We start from the raw sequence: 26,464 nt of genomic DNA on the forward strand, positions 1-26,464 counted from the left end.
CAAGATGGGGAGGCCCATGGTCCTAAACCTAGTCACGGAGGTCAGAAAAAGTCTGAGGTATTTGAGTTGGCTGGATGAGACGGCCGTCCTTTTGGATCAGATAGACTTGGTTCGGGGAAGAAAGGGTTAACCTTGGGAAGTGTGAGTTCCCAGATGGTTGTGCTGAAGGGGGTGTTCAGAGTTAATGTGGAGTTTACGAATGGGGAGATAACTGTTGTTGTGGAGGAGAACGGTAAATCTGTAGTTCCCAAATCGAATGAAAAAAAGTTAAAGTCTAGATTGATGCCTGCGCATTGATTGCAGGTTGATTTGGAATGTAAAGGGGCCTCACACGCTATTGTTATTCAAGGAAGCGCTGTGAGGAAGCCGAAATTTAAATGCGGCCGGAGAAAAAGGTTCGAACTGAAACACATCAGCCTGCATGGTCTTGACAAAAGGGTTAACTACCTGTGTAGCATCAAAGAATTGGGTGGAAATTCTCATGATGGACTAGGTTGGGGACACGGAGTTAAGAGAATAACCCTTGTGGAAAGGAAAGGTGGGAGAGTACCTCGCCAAATTACTCAAGTTCCCCACGGGGGGACTCACTGGAGAAAAGGCGATGGTTAATAGAAATGCCATTTTTAAACAGCAACGCCGGTTGTACGGGTTTGCGTCAAAGCCTGTGAAAAATAAAGACAACCCCTTTGGAGACCTGCCGGTGAAATAACACGACCGAAATGATTAGTATTTGTATAAACTTTTGTAGATGCACCTAAGCTAAGATCACACCTCCTTAGTTGTGTGGCTGAAGAAAATAAATAAAAATAGGTGGTTATTGAGCTGAAGTTTGATGCTACCAGACTTTAGTACTGTACGTGAGGTTAAGCTATTAAAGAAAGGGGCACTGTAATTGTTATCTGTTTAGATACTGACTGGAATGTATAACGGTAGTACTCTGTGAAGAGAAAAGCTTGGGTAGTATGTTAGAGTCCAGAAAAAAAAATCCTGTATCAACCTGTTTTTAACCGCTGGTAAAAAACTTTTAAGAGGGGAGGTGTTATGACCTCAGCCCCCTCCTTTGTGAGAATCGCAAGAGTCCTAGTCAAGGGGGGGTCAACTGACCCAAGAGGGGCAGAGACGTGCTGAATAGACACAGGAAATGGGAGAGAGAGAGGGAGACGTGCGGAAGACCACGTTCTCCCGAGAAGCAGAATAAAGTGACTCTGACTATTGTCTCATGAAGACCACGTGTAAAGCCCTAGGGCAACGTGGGCTGGGTGATGGGGGAAGGATTGCCTCACCCCCCACCCTGATTGACATCTACAACCCTGCCAGTCCAGATAAAAGGTGGGCTGCCGAGGCGGGGCCTCAGACGCACCAGAAGACACGCTAGAAATCCTGCGACTGCGTTTTGATAGCGACAGCCGGTGGTGGGGTTCGTGTGCGTCTTTTCCTTGCCTGGGATTGGCGACCTCACCACGGAAGAATGGCCTAGCTACAGGGGAGGCCACAGATGAGAGTCCATTCCCCAACGAGACTTCCGACGAACTCCTACAGGTTGGAAAACCTGTTGGGTAAATGTTTCATTCAATCTCTCTCTTTCTAACAAAAGTGCACCAACGCGACACCACAACGACGGCAGCTGGTGGAACTGCAGTGACCGCAAAAGACTTTTAGATATCCAGCAAACAATATATATCTACGTTACCCCCAGACAACGATAGAGCTTATTTCTGATTGATTATTACTATACCTGTGCTTTAGATTGAGTTGTGACGATGTATACGATCTGAATGTTTTGTATTAACCATACGTTTGTGCCTCTTTATAAATAAAAACGTTTGAAAATAGTAGCACCAGGCTTCAGCGGACCTATCTACCTTTGCTGGTAAGTCACCCGGTTACTGGGGAACGTAACAGCACCATGTTGACCTTTGCCCTGCATTACAGTAGCTGCAATCTCCCCTTTTCCCTAACCCCCATCCCCAGCGCCAGCCTACCCACTGAACAGTGAGAGCATCAGGGTAGGACAGTGAAAGCATCAGTTTCCTGGCACAACAGAGGGATGAGCTGGAATTCACTCCAAAACAAGAGGAAGTCTTTTAGGAAGTACAAATAAGGCTTACCAATGTGTGGTTGTATTGGAAGGCCGGGAATGTTACAACAAATCAGTGGTGGTGAGGCATCAGCAACCAGGACTCCAGTGGACTCTGCCTACTTATAGACCAGAAGTTTGTAAAGTTTTGGACGTATTATTTTTGTTAACCAATTAAGTGTGAGTTGTAAAACTGCCACAATGACAATATAATAAAATAATGTGGGCATTTTGTCAGTAGAGTAATTAAAACAAATACTGCCCTAAGTTGTGCTTACAGATACATTTCTCCTCATTTTCAGTTAACATTTTAATCATGGTCAAAATATAAAATAACAATTAAAAAATTGCAAGTGTTTGGACTTTGTGAGAAAAAGTTGACAGTGCCCAGTGTAAGGAAATGTATTTCAGAACATAGAAGTTTCAAGAATACTCGAATAAATTCAGATTGAAAAGTACCACATCTTCGGACTGTGAGAGGAAACAAGAGCATCCTGGGAAAAACCCACACATTCCACGTGAAAACTCCTTACTGAACAGCACCGGGACTGAACCCCAAATTCCAGAACGCACCGAACTGTGATAGTGTTGCACTAACTGCTAAGCCACCGTGGAGCCCAGTATTATTAAAAATTATTGACATCATTGGAGGAGAATGGCTACAAAGACAGGTATTTTTAAAATTATTTTGCTGTCTTGAGATTTTATTGGTTTTAAAACACAATGATATTTTTCAAGTTTTGGTGTTTAAAGTATTTTAATAGGTTTAGACTGAATATCTCTAAATGTCAGAAACTCTCATGATCAAAGGGGTTTTTTAAATGCAGTGTGTGAATGGTACTTGTTCTGTATCCACTTCTCCCCACCCACCATTCTGGGCTTGTGTGATCCCACTGCATCAAACAACACTCGTTTAATGCAAAAGATCTCACTTCAGGAACAGAGATAGCTATAACTTGTTCGAGCAAATACCAGCAAGTGAGACTAACCTGAACAATTGTGTGGGTTGAAAGAGGGAGTGGGCAAATAATTCAATTTTCAACTTTGCTCAATAACATGCTAATTAAAATGTTCTCATCTTATGCTTACTAAGAGCAAGGTGCAGTTCAGAGAATGATTAAAGAAAAAGTACTGGACAATATATTAGCATGGGCCATCTTTCTCTGGTTATCCATTTAAAAGGATTGCCAGATTGCTAATGATGTGACACATTTAGGTCTCCATGGCAACCTTAAGGATAATTAATGCTCTCTAAAAATAATCTGCCATGACCCATATCTCAAAAGATAATCTTTTAAGTGGGTGTAGAAAATCCAATTTCAAAGTTAGCAGATGGCATAAAGCTTGAAATATACCAACAGTGAGGCAGAACATGAATACTCAGGAGAGTACAAGCTGTATAGAGAAGGGAGCAGACACTTGACAAATGCAATCTGATGAGGAGAAATGCAAGGTGATGGGTTTCAATTGGCAGAATAAGGAAATAATAAAACTTCAGTAGTAAATTTCTAAAGGCATGCAGAAATAGGTAGGGATTATATGCAAAAATCTGAGACCTGATTCAATCACATTAACTTGATAGAACTTGGTTTTACCATGCAAAAAAAACACATTGTTAATAATTTCTTACAGTTCTGTTGGATTATTATGTTCAGTTTTGTGCAACACACTTTAGTAGTGTTACCAAGACCTTACAGGTACTGAATGGAGATATAAAAGCAAAGACAAAAGTTTGTGTGAGCAAGGACATTTCTCCTTGGAGCAACAGAGGATGAGAGGCAACTTGACACGAGGTGTATAAAATTATGAATAAGCAGCTGACACTTCAGGCTGAGACACATCATCAGGACTGAAAAAGAAGGGAGAAGAATAAGAAGTTTTGGGGGAGGGGAAAGAGTACAAGCTAGAAGGTGATAGGTGAACTCATCAGTTAATAACCCATCGGGGTGATTGATAAGTTCATGGCCTTAGGTAGAAGGAGATGAGTTATTAACTTCAAACTTCCTGCATAATCACTCAAAGAGTTGAACTACATGTGCATGTAATGGGAGCTGTATAACTCATCTCCTTCTACCTTAGGCCTTAGGCCATGAACTTATCAATCAGCCCTGCCATGGGCTCTTACTGGAGGTCCAAGATCCGTATGCTCCACGACTGCTGGACTAAGTGTGTAAATATAAGAGGGGGCTATGTTGAAAAATAAATGTGCTAGGTTTTCTAACATCGAATCCTTTTACCTTAAGCTACGAACTTATCAATCACCCCTCGTATCTTTACCAAAGGACTGTGGTGGTTCAAGAATGCAGATCTTCACCATCTTTCCAAGAATGGACAATAAATGCTGATTTTGCCTATCACAATAACATCCCGACATGAATGAAAATAATTAATTTGGATACAGTATATATTTGAAAAGGATGCTTTTCTTTTCATTGTCATCCCTTGTGATCAAGGACAACTTGTTTCTATTCCACTTCTATGGTTTTTGAGGTGACACATAAGACTTACAAATGAGAAACCTCCACAGATCTGGCAGGAAGTGCATGAGACATTGTGGCTTCCACCATTTACCTTCCACAGTTTGGGTTCAATGCAAGGAGTTAACATTTTAAAGCCATTCTGAATACTCCTTTGCCACTTTCAATGATCATGGGTGAAGGCTTCCTCGCAGTTGTTGGGATGTTGTAAATTTTCAGGAATGATTCAAGCCCATTTTTTGTTTTTGTTTTTGTTTTTATTTTCTATCCACCTGGAAATCTCATTGGAACCGAAGAGAGGGTCTGGTGTTGAGCAACTGCATGGTATATCATGTCCAGTAGTGCAAACTGAGTGTAATGAGAGTTCTAGTGATGGGATTGTTGTTGACATTGGAGATGATGCTGCTCTGTGCTTGTTTATCTTTCTGGTGGATTTGGAGAATTCTGTGGAGAGTTTTGATGATACCTATCCAGTGACTTGAAATACTGCTGTAGGTAAGGTTTTAAGGGCAATTAAGAGAGCAGGTACAGGTGTCTCCGCTTTACGAAATTTCTCTTTACACCGCTTCGCTTTTACGGAAGACTTACATTAGTACCTGTTTTCGCTAACCGAAATAAATCCGAAGAGAATTTTCGCTTTTACAATAAAAAGGCGCCCGCTTTAAACTTGTGTTTACCCCGAGAAAGACTACCGTGACTATGAAGCCTTGCGCAGGCAGGTGTGTGTGCATGCGTGTACGTGCGCATACGTGTGTGCGCCAATTTTTTTCTACAAATCGGTTTTGGCTCAATCTTCCCGATTCTGGTAAGTGAAACTACACTGCACATACATTATTTCTACTTTATATAGGCTGTGTATTTATCATATCTTTTCTGCTTTTACTATATGTTAGTGTTATTTTAGGTTTTATGTGCTATTTGGTATGATTCGGTAGGTTATTTTTTGGGTCTGAGAACGCTCAAAAACTTTTCCCATATAAATTAATGGTAATTGTTTCTTTGCTTTATGCCATTTCGGCTTATGAAAGATTTCATAGGGACGCTCTTCTTTCGGATAGTGGGGGAAACCTGTATCACATTACGCCACCACAGACTTTAAGTTTTGTTCTGACATGCTCAATGTTTTGATTGTCAAACACCTTTTTTTCCCTTTTGAAATTATTGGACAATGAGTCATAACCTGAAGAATTAACTTGCTTGTTATAGAGCAAGGCAGAAGATTATTTCTACCTCAAACAGAAAGCAGGTGGCTCCCATGAGGAAAGTGATAATTGGAGGTAGCTTATCTGCATCAAGTACCATCACATTGGTATCCAAGGCCTGAACTGAACAAAGGAATACTTCACCTGCCTCAGGGTTTAAAAGCACTAGTGATTATGCGGGAAATAGTAATTTCGGAAACAACTGATTATGTACCTCCTCAATTCAGTTTGGTCAAAAAGTGTTAAGTGAAAATCACTATGAATAAAGAGATTGTAGCGGTGTGCTACACGCAGCGCTAAAATAATGACACGGAGTCGGTAAACTGCAATTAAAGAAGACTTTATTCGAACTTCACAGCCTTGCTTTAAAGCCTCCCTCATCCCTCCCTCCCTGGGCGCGGATACTGTAAGGGGCACGTACTCACAAACCCCCACAGGCTTTCCCTTTGTTGGTGAAGCAGACCTGGCCTTTGTGCCAGCGCGCTGGCTAGTTGTGAGCCGGTTCGAGTGCGCTAGGAAGTGGGTCGCCACAAGATTTAATTTTTCATCTAAATATATCAATAAATGTCATGGAAGGTGATTGTGTTGATTTACTGGTAAAGTAAGCAGGGGTCTTTCTCTCTCTCTCTCCTCTAGGTGGAAGATGAATTGAATAAATACCTTCCTCTTTGATTTGGAACTGGCTAGTAATTCTATTGCTCTATAACAGTCAATTAGCATGGGTTGTGCTGGCAAATTTGTTCATTATTAAAAATTTCACAAAGCGGCCCATGTTTTGCAGAGATTTGCCATGAACCTTTATTGCGGGGGCAGGTTTGTTGAAAAGCATTGCCGCATTTATGTTGAGTGTTGGCTCTTTATCTTTGACCTGAAGCCTTAACTCTGTTAATCTTCCTATGGTTGTGGCCCATCCTGCTGATTATTTCATGCATTTAATTTTTTTTATTTTAGATTTCAAACTTCTTTTTGATTTGCACATACCATTAAGTGACATAGATATTTCAAATTATTTTATTTTAATTAATTTCCAGTACTTTAAAATATCTTTAAATATATTTACTTGATACCTTTGCCAATTGTTGAAATTAATCTGCTTTAAATCATTAAAGGCCTTTGATGGTAGTGAGCTGGGACAGTGGGTGAAGTTATTTTTAAAGTTTAAGAGATTATTAACTTCTTTGATAACATATCTCATGTACAAACACATTTAGATCACTTTCTTCTTGCTCCACTTTAAAACTATTCGACAAATTTAGCATTGCCTCTTTTTGATCATCCAACCCAAAATAAAATAATGTGTTACTTCAACTTTTCCTGTGCTAGATGTCATCTACCACATGCCCACACATTCCATTAACATACTTCCTCCATCTTGAAGTTTAAATCTACCTTTCTTTTTATCTATGTGACCTTGAATGTTTTTGTGTCATCTGCAACCTGTACACTAAATTCAAATAATTGATACATTTATAAAACCAGCAATGGTACTTATATTGAATATCATTTAATTTTTTGAAAAGCTATTCAATATATTCTTTATTTCAGTTTCTTCCTTAGTCAAGCATGACGACATGGCACGTAATGAAGATGAGTCAAGCTTAAATCCACAATGCCAATTTCCCATCCAACCAGCCTCAATTTTGTAAGGACCTTATACGACAATTTATTGAACACTTTATGGAAATCCATATGGACAACACCAACCTAATAGCTTTTACTTATCAAAGAATTCAATCAACTTGGTGCTAAAACATGATTCCCACTTAACAGATCTATCTGGCTTTCTTTTATTACACGTATTTGTCTAAATTGCCATTAATTTTCTTGCAGATTATTGTTTCTGAAAGCAATTCCACTAACAATATTAGATTAACCAGTCTTTATTTGTCAAGCTAATGTACACAGAATTTTATAATGACAAGTACAGCCAATAAAACAAAAATAGATGTGAAAGCACAGCAGTTACTGCCACTGCTTCGCAGCTACAATGATCAGGGTTCAATTCTGACCTCAGTGGCTGCCTGTGCTGAATTTGCAAATTCTGTCCCTGGCCACATGGGTTTTCTCCACTGCTCTGAGTTTCTCCCTCATCCAATAAGTGTACTGGTGGGTTAATTAGTGACTGTGAATGAATCCTTGGTATCAGTTCATGCCAAAATAGATGTTAATGGCCATGCATGAGAAACAATATGTTGAAGGGTAAAGTGAAATAAGAGGGGGAATGGGATTAGAGATATTGCTACCTTGGGATCTTGTCTGCCATGTGAAGTTTAAAATGGCTTTTCTTTCTCATTACACTATCTATAAGATATAATATATATCCATCAAATTTTAATTATAGCTTATTTTGGCAATTCAAGTCCTTTCTACCCACAGAACATTATGGTGTACACAGCAGACTGATGGGCTGGATCAGTGATAACTTTCGGTAGATTGGGTAAATTGGTAAAGATACAGTACAAAACTTGTCCTGCATACTCTCCATACAGATAAATTCATTTCACCAGGACACTGAAGTAGTACAAAGTAAAATAACACCAGAATAAAATGCAGAATGAAGTATTAGACTACAGGGAAAGTGCAGTGTGGGCAAATGTAAGATGCAAGGTTACGACAACGTAGATCTTTTTATACAAGTGAAACATCCGATATTCTTATAACTGTGGGATTGAGGATGACTTTGGGACGTGGAAATATGCATTGAACTTTGTATTTTTGTAACAATTTGATGTGACAAAATGGAGTAGACAATCCCAGATTGCTGAACTAATACGCTGTGATATATGTACATGGCTAAAGTAACAAGAAGAAGCTACAGGAAAGGTGCTTACCAAAGGAACATACGATTACAAGCACCCAATGTACGGAACATTGTCCAAGAATGAGGAAGTAGCAGAGGAGAGTCATTCGTAGATGGATGGCGGAGAACAACAAATGTGTCGCGAGGACTAAGCTCGCTGAAAATAGTAGCCTTGTTTTGCTCTTAGGTATAAAAAGAATGGTGTGTTGAAAGTCTCCTGGTGGGAGTGGAGGTGAAATTTCCCTTTGCAAGCAATAAAGGCACTTGATCCACTCAGTGTTGATATTGTGTCCGTGCGACTTAACGGAGGGATACTCGACAGATTGATGGGAGGGGGAGAAGAGAGTATGTCTAGGGTGGGTGGGATCCTTGTCTGCTTTACTGAGACAGTGAGAAGCATAGACAGAGTCCAGGGAGGGGAGATTGGTTTCTGTGATGTGCTGAGCTGTGTCCACAACTCTCTGCAGTAGTCATGGGCAGAGCAATCACCGTACCAATCTGGATTGGATGCTTTTTATGGTGCATTGATAAAAATTAGTGAGGGTTAAAGGGGACAATAATTTTATTTATTTATTTATTTGGCATTTTGGTGCAAAATAGGCCCTTCCAGCCCTTCAAGCCGGCATGCTTATCAACCCCGATTTAAGCCTAGCCTAATCACTGGACAATTTGCAATGAACAATTAGCCTGCTCCTACTTCTCCAAGAGGACCACAACCTTGTCTTAGGACTTGGAAGCTTGCATGCCTCAATGACCTAAAGACTGATGTTGGCTGGAGTCAAAGCCTTGTGCTTTGGCTCTTGGTAGGGTCACCCATGCTAAACAGGTCAAGGGGTAGAGGCCAAACTAGGAGTGGTCCTCTGGCCTTCCAGGTTTGGGGATTCAGTTCAGGGCTAACAACCCTGACTGATCAAAAAAATTGTTACACAAACAGCAATGAAGAATCCTTCCATATCTGTGTGCAACAGTATTCCTGAATCACCACATGAAATTTGCATGACTGACAGTAGTGAAAACTGAGAGGAAGCAACTGGCACAATGAAGGAAGCTCTGAACACTGCCAAGACCAAGTCCAATCTTGGTTTAGAATATACGAACCATGTGCTACACGGGCAATCTAGCACAAATAACTACAGAAGTGCGTTGTGACACCCAACATATACTGGGTGTCAGTGAAAGCAGATGAATAGGGTCTGGCACACTAAAGGCAGCAACAGGTGAAACAGTTTTACTCTCAGGACGGAAAGATGAGCAGCATCATGATGGAGTAGCTGTCATTTTTGAAGAAAGGCATTCAGAAGTGCTTGCTGGAGTGGAAACCAGTCAACAGTAGGCCGGTGAGAGTCAGGCTGAAAGGAAAGCAAGTGATCACGACTGTGATCCAGTGCTATGCTCCAACCAATGGTCATGACATTGAAGAAAAGGACATCTACTATAAACAACTGCAATCAGAAGACTTAACCTACTAACCAGTACTTCTTTGGACTGTGGGAGGAAACTGGAGCGCCTGAGGAAATCCACACCTTCCACGAGGATGATGTACAAATTGCCTACAGAGGACGCTGGGAATGAACTCCACACTCCAACGCCCCGAGCTAGAGTAGCATCACGGCAATTGCTATGCTACCGTCATACACAATATATCATGGTATCATTATAGTTATACCAGGACAGGCTCCTTAGAATATGAAACTTTCAACCTTCTCAACCTCAGTAACCATTGATAGAAAATGCTATCTGATTTGAATTAGCACTTTCTCCCGTGGGACTGGATATGTTCTTCCTATGTCTTCATTGTAAAAAGTCAATTATGTTAATTTACCTCTACAGTTTTTTGTGTCTGTATATATATGTTTGTTTGTTTGTTTATTTAAATATTTATTTATAGTGAGATGAGAGAGTCTGCTGCATTAGGCTCAGGTTAATTTTGCACAACCGTGACAATCTGAGGAAGTCTTTGAAGATTACAATGACACAGCAATGGTGCTCTGAGAGAACCTCTTAACCAAGCAGAGGGCTCAAGTTTGGAGTATTGATGAGTTTTGACCAGTTAAACAGAGCTTCTAAGCAGAACAATTTCAGTATAATATCTTCCTCACATCTGACCCGTGACTATCTTACTCAAATGTTTAGTGTTTGTTTTGGAATCATTCTGCCTATTTAGTGACAACATGCCCTGCTGAGTCTTTCTACAACAGCTGCCTTTCTTCCCCTCAGGCACCTCTCACCTCTAATGGTCCGAGACGCAGAGAGAAACTGCTCTCCATAATTTACTCGACTGGAAAGAAAATGCTGATGTGCTGTAAGCTCCTGCATGAATGCACTTAAGGTAAAACATCACAAAATCAATTGCTAACACATTTGTCAACCTGGAGCTGGGCCATCTTTTGGCTCTAACTACCCACCTACAGGACCAATAGAAGGCATCTTATAAGCCTTCAACAATGAGTGGCCTCAGGTGGTTTACTGTTAAAGTCTTTCCCTGGGAATACCTAAACAGACTAGGCAGGAGTTGAAGCTTCAAACCTAGTCTTTTCCCAGATTTGTGACAGCTTTCAAATGTCTCTGACATTCAGAACCATGAATTGCCATCAATAATTTAAAGGCAGATACTGGAAAATTTTCAGCAAGATCATTACACCTGTGTGGATGAATATGTGCCTTTGATATTATACAAAACACAGCCAACGCCCAGGATGAGCCTGGAGATTCACAGTTTCTGAGGGCTAGCTCTGTGGAGTTCAAGGCTAGCAATCCACAACCCTACAAGAAGTCCAAGTATGTCCTTTGGAGGCCACTGTGAGAGTGAAAAGGCAAGTCCGTGGGAAGTTAGGGACATGATCGGATGTATGATAGCTATAACAAAGTTTGCATGTCATTACTTCCTATAAGGCAAAAATTAACAGCATAAATGGCAGGATGTTTCACTCCTTGATGAGGTCAATCACTATTGTACTCTTTTTAAAGGGAGAATAAAACTACACCTGTGTAAGTCCCCACAGCATCTGGTGACCCTGTGATCTCTATTTTAGAAGCGAACATCAGAACAGCCTTAAAGAGTGTCAAGCCCGCGTGCTGTACTTGGCAGGATACAGTAAACCTGTGCCAATTAATGGTTGGCCTTTTCACAGACATCTACAACCTCCCACTGCTACAGTCAGGGGCTCCCACCTGCTTCAAAACGGCATCAATCATACCAGTGCCCAAAAGGAGCAAGGTGAGCTGCCTAGGTGACTGCTGCCTGGTGGAACTCATATTCCAGGAATGAAGTGCTTTCAGAGTTGGTCATGGCTAAAAATTATCTCTTGCCCGAGCAAGGACCTGGACCTAATGCAATTTGCCTATTGCTAAAACAGGTCCACAGTGGATACAATCTCACTGGCTCTCCACTCAGCTTTGGAGCACTCAAACACAAGCTATACATACATACACACAAGCTATACATACATCAAGCTACTGCATTCAACACCATCATCCCCTCACTACTAGTCAAAAGGCTTCAAAACCTGGTCCTCTATAGCCACTATCTGCAATCAGATCCTTGACTTCCTCATCAGGAGCCTACAATTAGTGCAGATCAGTAATAACTTCTCCTCACTGACAATAAACACAGGTGAACTTCAAGGATGTACATAGAAGAGTACAGCACAGGAACAGGCCATTCAACCCACAATGTTGTGCCAAACCAGCTAAAAAGCAAATCAAGAACATCCAAACACTAATCCCTCCTACCTACACAATGTTTATATCCCTCCATCTTCCTCACATTTGTGTGCCTGTTTAAATGTCTCTTAAAAGCCTCTAATGTATTTGCCTTTACCACCATACCAGGCAGTACATTCCAGGCATCCACCAGTCTCTGAGTAAATAACCTACCCCTCACATCCCCTTTTAACCTACCCACTCTCACCTTCAATGCATGCCCTCGGTATAAAACATTTCAACCCTGAGAATCTGACACTCCTTGTCTACTCTATACCTCTCATAATCTTATAAACCTCTATCAGATCTCTCCTCAGACTTTGCTAATCCAAAGAAAACAACCCATATTTATCCAGCCTCTCATAATAGCACATACCCTCTGTACAGGGCAGCATCCGTGTAAACCTCTTCTGCACCCCTCCAAAGCCTCAACATCCTTCCTTTGAGTCTTCTTCTGGGTGATGAGAATTGTATGTAATATTCCAGATATAGACAAACTAGAGTTTTATAAAGTTGCAATATAACCTCAACTTTTGTATCAAAGCCTTGTCTAACAGAAACATAGAAAATCTACAGCACAATACAGGCCCTTCAGCCCACAAAGTTGTGCCGAACACGTCCCTACCTTAGACATTACGAGGCTTACCCTTAGCCCTTCATTTTTATAAGCTCCATGTACCTATCTAAAAGTCTCTTAAAAGACCATATCGTATCCGCCTCACCATCGTTGCCGGCAGCCCATTCCATGACTCCCACTGTCTGACTAAAAAACCTATCCCTGACATCTCCTCTGTACCTACTTACTCCCCAGCTCCTTAAACCTGAGTCCTCTTGTGGCAACCATATCAGCCCTGGGAAAAAGCCTCTGAATATCCACACGATCAATGCCTCTCATCATCTTATACACCTCTATCAGGTCACCTCTCATCCTCCTTCGCTCCAAGGAGAAAAGGCCAAGTTCACTCAAACTAGTTTCACAAGGCGTGCTCCCTAATCCAGGCAACATCCTTGTAAATCTCCTCTGCACCCTTTCTATGGCTTCCACATCCTTCTTGTAGTGAAGCGACCAGAACTGAGCACAGTACTCCAAGTGGTGTCTGACCAGGGTCCTATATAGCTGCAACATTACCTCTTGGCTCCTAAATTCAATTCCATGATTGATGAAGACCAATACACAGTACGCCTTTTTAAACACAGAGTCAACCTGCACAACTGCTTTGAGTGTCCTATGGTCTCAGACCCCAAGATCCCTCTGATCCTCCATATTGCCAAGAGTCTTACAATTAATACTATATTCTACCATAACATTTGACCTACCAAAATGAACCACTTCACACTTATCTGGGTTGAACTCCATTTATCACTTCACAGCCCAGTTTTGCATCCTATCAATGTCCCACTGTAACCTCTGACAGCTCTCCACACTATCCACAACACCTCCAACCTTTGTGTCATCAGCAAGCTTACTAACCCATCCCTCCACTTCCTCATCCAGGTCATTTATAAAAATCACAAAGGGTAAGGGTCCCAGAACAGATCCCTGAAGCACCCTACTGGTGACCAACCTCCATGCAGAGTATGACCCGTCTACAACCACTCTTTGCCTTCTGTGGGCAATCGAGTTCTGGATCCACAAAGCAATATCCCCTTGAATCTCATGCCTCTTTACGTTCTCAATAAGCCTTGCATGGGTACCTTATCAAATGCCTTGCTGAAATCCATATACACTACATCTACTGCTCTTCCTTCATCAATGTGTTTAGTCACATCCTCAAAAAATTCAATCAGGCTCATAAGGCATGAACTGCCCTTGACAAAGCCATGCTGACTACTCCTTATCATATTATACGTCTCCAAATGTTCATAAATCCTGCCTCTCAGGATCTTCTCCATCAACTTACCACCTATTGAGGTAAGACTCACTGGTCTATAATTTCCTGTGCTATCTCTACTCCCTTTCTTGAATAAAGGAACAACATTCACAACTCTCCAATCCTCCTTAACCTCTCCCGTCCCCATTGATGATGAAAAAATCATTGCCAGAGGCTCAGCAATCTCCTCCCTCACCTCCCACTGTAGCCTGGGGTACATTTTGTCTGATCCCAGCAACATCCTCTTTATTAATATCTACATGCTCAAGCTTTTCAGTCTGCTGCAAGTCTGCACTATAATCACCAAGATCCTTTTCCATAGTGAGTACTGAAGTAAAGTATTCATTAAGTACCTCTGCTATTTCCTTCAGTTCCATACACACTTTCCCACTGTCACACGATAGGTCTTTTTCTTTCATGTCTTATCCTCTTGCTCTTCACATACTTGTAGAATGCCTTGGAGTTTTCCTTAATCCTGCCCGCCAAGGCCTTCTCATGGCCCCTTCTGACTCTCCAAATTTTGTTTTTAAGCTCCTTCCTATTAGCCTTATAATCTTCTAAATCTCTAACATTAGCTAGCTCTCTGAACCTTTTGTAAGCTTTTCTTTTCTTCTTGACTAGATTCATTACAGCCTTTGTACACCACAGTTCCTGTACCCTACCATAACTTCCCTCTCATTGGAACGTACTTATACAGAATTCCACACAAATATCCCCTGAATATTTGCCAAATTTCTTCCGTACTTTTCCTTGAGAATATCTGTTTCCAGTTTAAGCTTCCAATTTCCTGCCTGATAGCCTCATAATTTCTCTTACTCCAATTAAACACTTTTCTAACTTGTCTGTTTCTATCTCTCTCCAATGCTATTGTAAAGGAGACAGAATTATGATCGCTATCTCCAAAATGCTCTCCCACTGAGAGATCTGACACTTGACCAGGTTCATTTCCCAATACCAAATCAAGTACAGCCTCTCCTCTTGTAGACTTATCTATATATTGTGTCAAGAAACCTTCCTGAACACACCAAACAAATTCCACCCCATCTACACCCTTTGCTCTAGGGAGATGCCAATCGATATTTGGGAAATTAAAATCTCCCATCACGACAACTCTGTTATAATTACACCTTTCCAGAATCTGTTCCCCTATCTGCTCCTCGATATTCCTGTTTCGATTGGGCAGCCTATAAAAAACACCCAGTAAAGTTATTGACCCCTTCCTGTTCCTAACCTCCACCCACAGAGACTCCGTAGACAATCCCTCCATGGTGTCCACCTTTTCTGCAGCCGTGACACTATCTCTGATCAACAGTGCCACGCCCCCACCTCTTTTGCCTCCCTCCCTGTCCTTTCTGAAGCATCTACAGAAAGCAAGCATTCAATAAGCCTTCTTAACCACCTTAGTGACCTGTGTGACCACTTTCAAGGAACTATGAACTTGGATCCCAAGATCTCTCTGCTCAGTAACAGCATTAGGGACCTTGACCTTAGCAGTGTACTGTCTCCTTGCGTTGCTCTACCAAGGTGCAACATCTCACATTTATCTGGGTTAAACTCCATCTGCCATTTTCCTGTCCATATCTGCAACTGATGTATATAGTGCTCTATTCCTTGCAATTTGCATTGTATGTTTAGCCCAATCCTCTACTCTCTCTATACTCACAACTATGTGGCTAGGTACAGTTCAAACACTATCTATAAATTCACCAGTGACACCATTGTTGTTTGCAGACTGTTGGACTGCGACAAGGAGGCATGGAAGAGTAAGATGGATTAGGTGATTGAATAGCGCCACAGCTGCAACCTTGGCTTCAATGTCAGAAAGCACAAGGAATTGATTGTGGACTTCAGGAAGGGGAAGTCAGATGAACACACATTAGTCTTCATTGAGGAACCAGCAGTGGAAAGGGTGAGCAGCTTCAATTTGCTGGGTGTCAACATCTTGGAAGATCTCTCCTGGGCTCAGCACATTGATTCAATCATGAAGAAGCAATGCCAGTGAATTTATTTCATTAGAATCTTCAGAAGATTTGGTATGTCACGAAAGATGCTAACAGAGTTCTACAAATGTATGGTGGAGAGCATTCTGATTAGTTGCATCACTGCCTGGTATGGAGGATCAATATGCGGGATTGAAAGAAGCTGCAGAGGGTTGTAAATCAGCCGTCTCCACCACAAGCATTCCTTATCATTGAGCACATCTTTACAAGGTGGTGCCTCAGGAAGGCAGCGTTCATCACCGAGGACCCTTGTGGAAGTCGCGGTAAGGCAGCGTCCACCACCGAGGACCCCTGTGGAAGTCGCGGTAAGGCAGCGTTCATCACCGAGGACCCTTGTGGAAGTCGCGGTAAGGCAACATTCAGACAAGGATAATTGCGATGGTGTGTCGTCAAGCCAAGACAAGTGAGACCACCAGAACTAAATAAACTTACCTCAGACAGATAGGTGAGAAGGACTGTGGCAGTGTGTAATCAACCTAGAAGAACCTAGCTTCCCTTTACAGAAGCGGGTGGTGGAGATGGGCGAGATAAGAATAATAAAAAGGTGTGAAATACACCCAACAACTAAGGGACAATTGCTTTACTAACATCAAAATACCATCAGTTGTCTGCTTGAAGTTCCGATTGACTTTTAACACCATTATTGTGAATGGCTATTGATCTGCAGGTAAGGAATTCAAATATATACAATTTACTATATTATGGCCAATACCCATACTGATAAACCAATTTTGTATTTAAAAATAGCATTTTTTTTTCTCCTGGCTTTTGAATGGCGTGGGTGACAGTGAGCATGCTGTTCTCCTCTCTCATAAGTAAAATAAAATTATGTTTGAATTGTAAGAGTGTGTGTGTGTTTTTGATCCAGTAATTTTAATTATTTTATTTGATTTTATTATCAACGACAACCGTTGCGACAACAGTTACTTGGAGGTTCTACCGAGATGACTAACCCCTTGCTTTGTTGTACAGGAGAAAGCCTTGGTAGCTGATCAGTCCTAAATCCTAGACTGATCACATTTGAGCAAGGTGCTGAGTCTGCTGCAGGAATGCAGATTTATTTCCTCTTGTGTGGAGTAGTCAAGGTATTCCAGCACCTTAGTCAATCAACATAGGAAAGTCGCAGTGTTTAAAAAAAAGGTTGCTGTTGTCTGTGGTGTGTGTCAGGAATGGACAGGAGGAGGAGTATAGGAAACTGATACAGGACTTTGTGATATGGTGCAACTCAAACTACCTGCGTCTCAATGTCACCAAGACCAAGGAGATGGTGGTGGACTTTAGGAGACCTAGGACTCACATGGAGCCAGTGATCATTAATGGAGAGTGTGTGGAGCAGGTTAAGACCTACAAGTATCTGGGAGTACAGTTGGACGAGAAGCTAGACTGGACTGCCAACACAGATGCCTTGTGCAGGAAGGCACAGAGTCGACTGTACTTCCTTAGAAGGTTGGCGTCATTCAATGTCTGCAGTGAGATGCTGAAGATGTTCTATAGGTCAGTTGTTGAGAGCGCCCTCTTCTTTGTGGTGGCGTGTTGGGGAGGAAGCATTAAGAAGAAGGACGCCTCACGTCTTAATAAGCTGATAAGGAAGGCGGGCTCTGTCGTGGGCAAAGTACTGGAGAGTTTAACATCGGTAGCTGAGCGAAGGGCGCTGAGTAGGCTACGGTCAATTATGGAAAACCCTGAACATCCTCTACATAGCACCATCCAGAGACAGAGAAGCAGTTTCAGCGACAGGTTACTGTCGATGCAATGCTCCTCAGACAGGATGAAGAGGTCAATACTCCCCAATGCCATTAGGCTTTACAATTCAACTGCCAGGACTTAAGAACTTTTTTAAGCTATTATTAATGCTTTTTGAGCTAGTGATTTAGATGCATATCATATTATTACTGAGTTAAGTATTGTATTGTATGTAATGAGTTTTTGCTACAACAAGTGTACGGGACATTGGAAAAAATGCTGAATTTCCCCATGGGGATGAATAAAGTATCTATCTATCTATCTATCTATCTATCTACACACAGTTGCCATTGTCTGGGTTGTGTCCCAAAGTTGCTTTGGTTTGGAATGGTTCCCACACAAGGCACAGGAAAATTCAGTAACTATGTGTTAAAAAAATGGAATTCTGAAATGCGTGTGTGTCTGTGTGTGCACTGATTGTGTGCATGTGAATGGTAGTGTGAAAGACCCCTGCGGTGGACCTCTAAAACCTCTAAAGGACTGTTTGTTCCAAAAATCTTCATGTTGAGAAGCACATGGATGGAATGGACTAAATGGGTGTCTGCAGCCGTTAGAGAATGGAAAATGTAAGAATACTGTAAGGTGGCTTGTGATTGTTCAGTGTAGATGTGAAATGCAAAATGGGTAGAAAAATCCTGTAAAAGAGCAGAGAAAGTGAGCAGAGTGAGATATTAAGGGGAATGGGGACAATACGTGTGAGACTTACTCGACTGTTCCTCTATAGCCTCTATGCAATATTGTATGTTGCTTTAAAAGTATTTCAATAGTTGCCCTATAAAATTTGAATTTTATTTAACTTATAGCTTTGCTTTATATTTAACCAAATTGATAGTGACCAAATTTTGGCAAATTACTGTGTTACCAGATTAACTTCTGCTTAAAATTTCACCTCTAAGCATTGGTATTAACATTCCCTGCTTTATATACATATGGTTCATGTGACCCGCTTGTGAACGGTAATTTTTATTTTGAACAGCACAATTGCCCAGATAATACTATTTTAAGTGTCTGGGCTTTACAGTTCTTTGATTCAACACACATGGAAATGGGATGGTGGTGGACATGGGGATGTCTGAGATGGGAATGTTTTTGTTTGTACTGTACTACATACAGCCTGGCCACTGGGTTCAAAGATGCCCTCAGGCCAAGGTAATTCCACCTCCACCGTCAACAGCACCATAGACTATACAGTCTAAAAAAAATGTTTTTAAACTGTGCTTAAGAATTTGTACCATTTAAATTCTGCCCATTGTAAAATGACACCTGATGTAAGCTCACTCGTTTCTCTTTTGCAGCTTTTCCTGATCTGATACTCAGAGAAAAAATTTGTGGAAAATCCTAGTGGAAGTGCGGTGTATGCACCTCATGTAGCAGCTGAGGTGCACAGCTACCTTCCTTCCTGTTCCACTCAAACAGCTGAACTTTTCTGCCTTAGCAAAAGCCTGCATCCTTGCAGCTGGCACGCAGTAAGCATTTAATCTTGTTATGCCAGTGGATAATTACGAAAACTATATGGTTTTCTCACCTCTTCGGAAATCTGATAAAATATGATGAATTAACTATGAACCTTTCTGTGCTTTTAAATTACTGCAATTGCTGTTATAAATTACACGGCTCATACTAACGGGAAGGATGAAATAACTAGAGGGATCAAGCAAACTGACTCCCTTGCTAAGGCAGCAACAGGAGATCATTGTGGCCACGTGGTATTCCAGTGTGATTAGGCTGCCAATACTTTCCAAATTCATTGATGAGCTAGTACAATTACAGTGAGACGCATCAGAGGCTGAAAGGACTTTATGGATTTATGCACAATGTGCAAGACTATTAAGTATAGAAAATAAGAGATGCTCGACCTAGCAGGAAATGTAGCAACAGCTGTATGATTTGCCAGAGACATAATCCTGAAAGACACTGGCTGTATCTGCCGCTGCTGGGCCCTCCCGCAGGAGGCTAATTGTACATCTCCAAAGAAACTTTGTGCAGTTACCAAAATGCATAGATTGTGATTAAGCACTTGTTATTTTGTTTGTTATCACCATGAGTAAAAAAGATATCCAACTCAGAGAATTGATGCCATAACTGTTGATAATTTTTTACAACGAGAATTTCTTCCAAGGTTATGGGATCCTTGAGAAAATCTCAAGTGATAACCGTCCTCACTTTACAGGTAAAGCTATGAGTTAGTGAGAGCTTTGTAGTGTTAGCATTATTTTATCTCCCCTTACCACCCTCGATTCTATGGGCACCTGAAAGACAAAATGGGGTTAACTGATGTGCAGGTTAGCTGAACTGTGTGGTGAGACCAAGATAAAGTGACTAGAGATGCTTCCACTGGCCTTCATGATAATGAGCTGTGCTCCAAATGCGTAACAGGCCTACTTCCACTGAGGTAGTTTTGGGGCATCCCATGCATTTGCCAGTTGCCTCTCGCATTTTAATTAAACAGGTGGACATCCGTGTTATGAATGAAAGCATGCTGCAGTATTGTATAAAACTAACAGAAGCCCTTAAAAGTTCCCATTAACTGGATCTTAAAGCCCAGAAGATTGTGCTGGCTGCAGAGTGTTACAATTACTAGCCAGGAGATAAGGTACAAGTGAGAGCTCACTGAGGAAAGAGGAGCCTCGCTGGGAAGGTCCATTCCAAATTTTGCTGACCACATATACCACTTTAAACGTCCAAGGCAAACCAATGTAGATACATGCCTCATTGATTAAGGCAGTGGTACTTCCTGACCAGGGAGCAGGTGGCCTGAAGAATGTTGATGATAAACACTTACGGACTGAAATCTTGATGTTTGCGATTTGCCAAACTTAAGCAATCACAATGCATTGGAAGTTTTGGGTAATCTGGACATCTATTTTCTGCCTAAATACAGAATTATCTCACAACACTAATACTCCTAACAGTTTTCTTCACCTTGGTTATGATTGTGCATCACTTACTAACCGGCCAGGTTGTTCGGTGTGTTTTAGTGAGAGACGATACATTCTGAAGTTGTATTGCCACTGCAGCCAGTACCCCCTGAATTGTAATGAGTCTGATTCTGTGTTTTACTTTGATAACAAAACTAGAATTATAATGAGATCATGGAACTGCACTGCCCATAAGAACAACTATTCACAATGCAAAATGTTTTGAGGGTCAGTATCAACCTACTTACAAATGTTACATGACTCCTTACTCCAAAGGTACTTCATAGGGTTAGGGGTGAAGTACATTACTGTTACCATCAAGGGACAGGACTAGACTTAGGGAACAGTATATTCAATGCCTATATGAATCCCATTAACAGTACTTCCTGTATATGTGGCCAACATGCCTATCAATAGCTGCCAGGGGTACCCCTTTTAAAATGGGATCTTTATCCTGAACCAAAGCCATGGACATGTTGTTGTTACCTGTCCTACAAAGTACCAGTAGATGCATCACCAGCCAGCCCTCTCTCTACTTCTTTCTATGTGGGGCTGCCATTGAAGGACTATGGAGATGGAGTCTTTCTGAATTGTAACGTTCCTCTTCTGGGAACTTGACTGGCTCACAAAAGCATTAAAATGGTTTTAGTGCTGCTGGAGAAAGTGGCTAATGATACAACCTTAGTGCTACATGATACAAGCCAGGGCATCCATGTCATTATGGCCAAAATGCTAGCAATCTGCACTGTGAACTTTCAAAATCGATTAGCTTCAGACTTTCTGTTGTATAAGAGAGGTGGTACTTTAGTCATTATTAGCCAGGAGTGCTGCATGTGCATCACTGATACCAATAGCCACCTCTCCATGATGAAACCGTCTTGAAGTTTCAGAGACTCTGTGCTATTGAAATTCAATAAGATTTATGTTGCTCTCTACAGGCCAAAGAGGAGGGAGAGTGGAAGTTGGGGCAAATTAAGGATTAAAGGCAACATATAGGCAAGGATGACTGTGGCGGTGTGTAGTCAAAACCAGGCAAGGAAGACTGCCTGACCCAAAATTGCTCACTGTGGGTAAATATGTGAGAAGGACTGTGGCAGTGTGTAATCAACCTAGAAGAACCAGTAGGGGGTACTGGAGATGGACCAGATAGGACTAACAGAAAGATGTGAAATACAACCAACAGCAAAGGGACAATTGCTTTACTAACTCCAAAATATCATCAGTTGTCAGCTTGACGTTTCGATTGACTTTTAACACCGTTGTGAATGGCAATTGATCTTGCAAGTAAGGATTTCAAGCATTTACCAAGTGGTCAATATCCATAACTGTTAAGCCAATTCTGTATAAAAATAGCAGTTTTCTGGCCTCCCGAGGAAATCTACAGATGCTTGAAATTCAAGCAACGCACATAAAATGCTGATGGAATGCAGCAGGCCAGGCAGCATCTATAGGAAGAAGTACAGTCGACGTTTCGGGTGAAGACCCTTCGTCAGAACACAAAGGGTCTTGGCCCGAAACGTTGACTGTACTTCTTCTTATAGATGTTGCCTGGTCTGCTGCGTTTCACCAGCATTTTGTGAGTTTTCTGGCCTGACTATTATGTGGGTGACAGGGGCCAATGCTGTTCTCCTTGTGCACAAGTAAAATAAATTACGTTTGAGTCGTAAGAATGTGTGTGTCCTGGGCCCAGTTATTTTAGTTATTTCAGTTTATTATTGGTGATGACAGTTGTGACCACACCCTCACTATCTGGAATATGCTTTCTTCTCATTTCTACCACTAGGGTGGAGGTACAGGAGCCTGACGACCCATACTTAACATATTAGAAAGAACTTCTTCCCTCTGCCATCAAATTTATGAATGGTCCATGAACACAACTTCAGTATTTCTCTTTTGCAACTTTTATTTGTTACTTACAGTATTTTTTTTTGTCTTGCACGGTATTGCTACTACAAAACAATGAATTTCACAATATATATCAGTGATAATAAATTTGATTCTAATTTGATAATTCAATTATCAAATGTTAAAAAATAGAACTCAGAAATAAAGTAAGTAACAAATTAATAACACCGAAACTTTGCCATCCTAATCTCTAGGCCAGTGCACTCAATCAAATGAAGAACATTTCTGATGCCTCACCAAGTCTTTCAGGAGAAGTCCATCAAGACTAGACTCTGCATGTGGAACCTCAGGATGGAATGGACTGACAGAGTGATGGCATCTGTCTCCCAGTATATCCTGGATGTACAACTGATCCAATATAATATGGGGAGTGTCTTCCTTGCAAGTGCTGAAAATCAGCACTTCTCAGACCATTAAATTTCATTGTGCATACATATTAATTTCCCATTATTCTAACGTATTCAAAACATAAATTGCAACAAACAAGTAACTTGGAATATGAACATAGAACAGGGATGGATATTTCAGTGTCAAGTTGATTCTGCTGTTTCATTAGATCAGGTTTCAAAGACAAATCTCAAGGTTGCATACTGTAAACATACTTTGGAAACTGCTCGTGACTGATGATGACCTTAATGATATCTGCTTGAGCTTACTTTATACTTAGTATACCGACTTAACAAAATCAATTACAGTTTTGAAGTTTTCAGTTGACTTGTCTTTATTAATCTCGATTTTCACAGGATTTTGTGTAGGGAGATGTTCTTTATCATTATAGCCCAGACCAATTTGAAAATAAACCCTCTGGTTTTGGGTGTTCCTGCAGTTCAAAATACTGCAATTTAAAGATGATGTCTCTTGCTGATTCCCTTCTATATTATAACTGATGGATTTGTTAAAGCAATCCCAGAAACCACCCTTGGTGTAGCTGACAGCTGTGCTTTGAGATCAGACATCACTGACATACCCTTCACGTGACGACTAAGTTTGATATCATGTCTCTTTCCCAAGAAGGCTGATGTTCATCATTTGATAAGGAACTCAGTTCCAGATTTGTTCTGTGGATCAATGATTCACTGGGAAGTGGAATAAGGTAAGTGAAATGTGTTCAAGCAAATAAAAGTTCTCTATATCATTTGAGAACAAATGACAAAGCGATTAATCTTGATATGTGACTAAAATGTAGAAATCTACTGAAGTAAATGGCTGACGAATGGCAGCTGTATGAATTATTGTTAAACATGTGTTTCCAAATCTAAACAATTTTCATCCTTACAATATAAAGTCTTCTTTTGTGGTCTTTTGTACTAAATACAAAGACACTTAATCTTCTTTGTCGTTCTCCGAATGCGAATGCAGTTACTGAGAAAATTGAATACCCCATTTATAATAGTTAATTCATTTTCTATCATCTAGTGAAAGCTCATAATGTAACTTAGTTCTAAAGAATATTATGATTAAGGAAGATTTAAAGTACTAAATAGTAGCAATTTGATCAATAACCCATTATGCAGTCTATGCAACTTTCAGTACTACCAGTAGCATAAAGAGTTTAATTTTTCTTTTTAAGTAATGTCACAGTAAGATATTGGATACTCACATCACGGCCATGAATTACTGTATGTCTGTTTCTTCCCTCATAGTCTACCACTTCAATATAATCAAGATAAACATCTGCCCAGTAGACCTTTTTGGATACCAAGTCAAGTGTGATGGCATATGGCTGTTCTATTTTACTGTCCACGATCCTGGATCTGCTTTGCCCATCCATATCACACCGTTCAATTTTGGCAACATCTCCGTAGTCAGTGAAGAAGAGTTTCCTGTTGAGGAAGTAAAAGTATTGAGTGAAATATTTTAGTTTCTATAGCCATTACAATCTCAAAAGTCACATTCACTTTCACCAAAATCAAAGCCAAAAGTGGTGAAATATACTTTGCAAACTGTATTGTAAAATTGGTTTAAATGATACTTCCAACACTTTATGAACTAATTAGATGTAAAGAGCTATCATATCACCCATTCCTTTCCATTTTTTTGTGCGAGGGGAGGGTGTTTAGGGGTCGATATTCTGTTGTGTTCTGTTAGTTTTTTGTGTGGGGGAAGGGTTGCTTTTGGTGGGGGGGGGGTGTCGATGTTCCTGTTCTGTTTTGTGTGGGAGGAGTGCCATTGATGTTTAGGATGCTGTTCTTTTTTGTGCGGGAGGGGGGTTGAGTTGATGGTTCTTTTCTGAATGGCTTTCATGTTCTTTCTTGGCTATCTAGAGAAGACAAATTCCAGATTTGTATATGGATATAAGCTTTGATAATAAATGAACCTTTGAACCTTTGAACATCTTTTTAGGACATAGTTGGATAATCGAATGCCTATGAATGTTAGCCTAAACACAAGTCACATTTGCCTTGTGAGACTGGTGCTAATCCTTGTTTGCTGTATCTTGTTGACTTAATTGGCAGTGTAGGTGCATTGAAAGGCATCACTTAAGGCCTAGAGGGGACTGGCATGAAAACTAGTGGTGAGGAGGAAGGAAGTAGATGGGCATTGGGGAAGGGGTAGTTGTGGTCGACAGTAGCTGGCAGATTAATTTGGCAGAATTTGGATAGAGTACTTCCATTTCCATCACTTCTCAATAAGCTACAGTAAAAGGTTATTTAATCAATCTTCCTGTTGGTGGTTTTTAAGCATCTGAAGTAGGTAACACCAACTTTCAAAGCACGTACTGTAGCAATATTTGACAAAGGAGCCAGAGCAGTCAGTGGAGCATAATACTGGGTTTGTATAAGATCCAGATGCCCATAGTGCAGACCAGACTAATCTGATGGATGGCACAGAACCATTCCTCAAAACAAATGATCCTCCATAAAGCGCTTTTAGGATTTATTACTGTAATCTTGTGGCAGCAATTTATTGGCTGACATTTTCGATCTTCTAAATCTTCCCCATTTGGTTTCAGAATTTTATTAATTTTCTCCTTACCTGTCTTGACCACAAAGCACTGATTTAATTGCCCTTGTAAGGCTTCCACCAAGTGATTTTATTCACATTAACTGAATGCAAAATTATATCTGTTAATAGGAAATATTTTACATAACTATATTATTTTTGAAGCATCCAGCTTTCCTGTTCCCAGGCTGCTCTTTTCCAAATTCTCTAGTTTGCTAGGACATGGTAATTAGGTTTTGAAGATATTAAGATATATTCATGTTTCTGTTAATTTGAAAATTAGGCCACAAATGCATCATCAAGGTCTATTGGCCATTCCTATTAATGTAAGTGAAGGTTTATCAGAAGGAGTCAGATGAGAGAGAAAAACTAGGTTCAGTGGGTTGCCTGATAGCCAGTAGATTCATAAATATAAAAGGGTATGCTCATTGAGAAAGGTTGAGTAGACTTGAGAAAAGAAGGATAAAGTTTTTTTTCTAAAAGAGTTATTTAAAATTATGAAAAGTTTCTAATAAATAGATGCAAAAGGAATATATGCACTTGTGGTGCAGAGCGTCTTCATTATATGAAATCTAATAGAGAATTCTGATGAAAGATGTTTATTAAAAACACCTGATAACCTAGAACACCTCCCTTAGGACAGGGTGAATGAAGAAGCTGGAGAGACATATGAGGGGAAAGGAAAAATAATACACTGATAGCTCTGGATGAAAAAGGAGGAGAATCAAATGCCAGCACTAAGTTTTTGCCAAATTTCTTGTTTCTTGCCTTATCTCCTCCATAATTCTATGCATATATGAACTATTCCCTACAAACTTATGACTGC

General features: G+C 40.7%; 1 protein-coding gene across 1 annotated transcript in view; it reads right to left on the reverse strand.

Annotated features, from left to right (window-relative positions):
- LOC140714547 (low-density lipoprotein receptor-related protein 1-like) overlaps positions 1–26,464 on the reverse strand; it is a 1,940,354-nt gene that overhangs the window by 968,450 nt on the left and 945,440 nt on the right. Inside the window, exon 8 of the mRNA XM_073025830.1 lies at positions 24,296–24,518. Within this exon, the coding sequence (XP_072881931.1) occupies positions 24,296–24,518 (223 nt within the window). The remainder of the gene's footprint in view (positions 1–24,295; positions 24,519–26,464) is intronic.

Source organism: Hemitrygon akajei, chromosome 2 (assembly GCF_048418815.1).
Source record: "Hemitrygon akajei chromosome 2, sHemAka1.3, whole genome shotgun sequence".
Lineage (NCBI taxonomy): Eukaryota > Metazoa > Chordata > Chondrichthyes > Myliobatiformes > Dasyatidae > Hemitrygon > Hemitrygon akajei.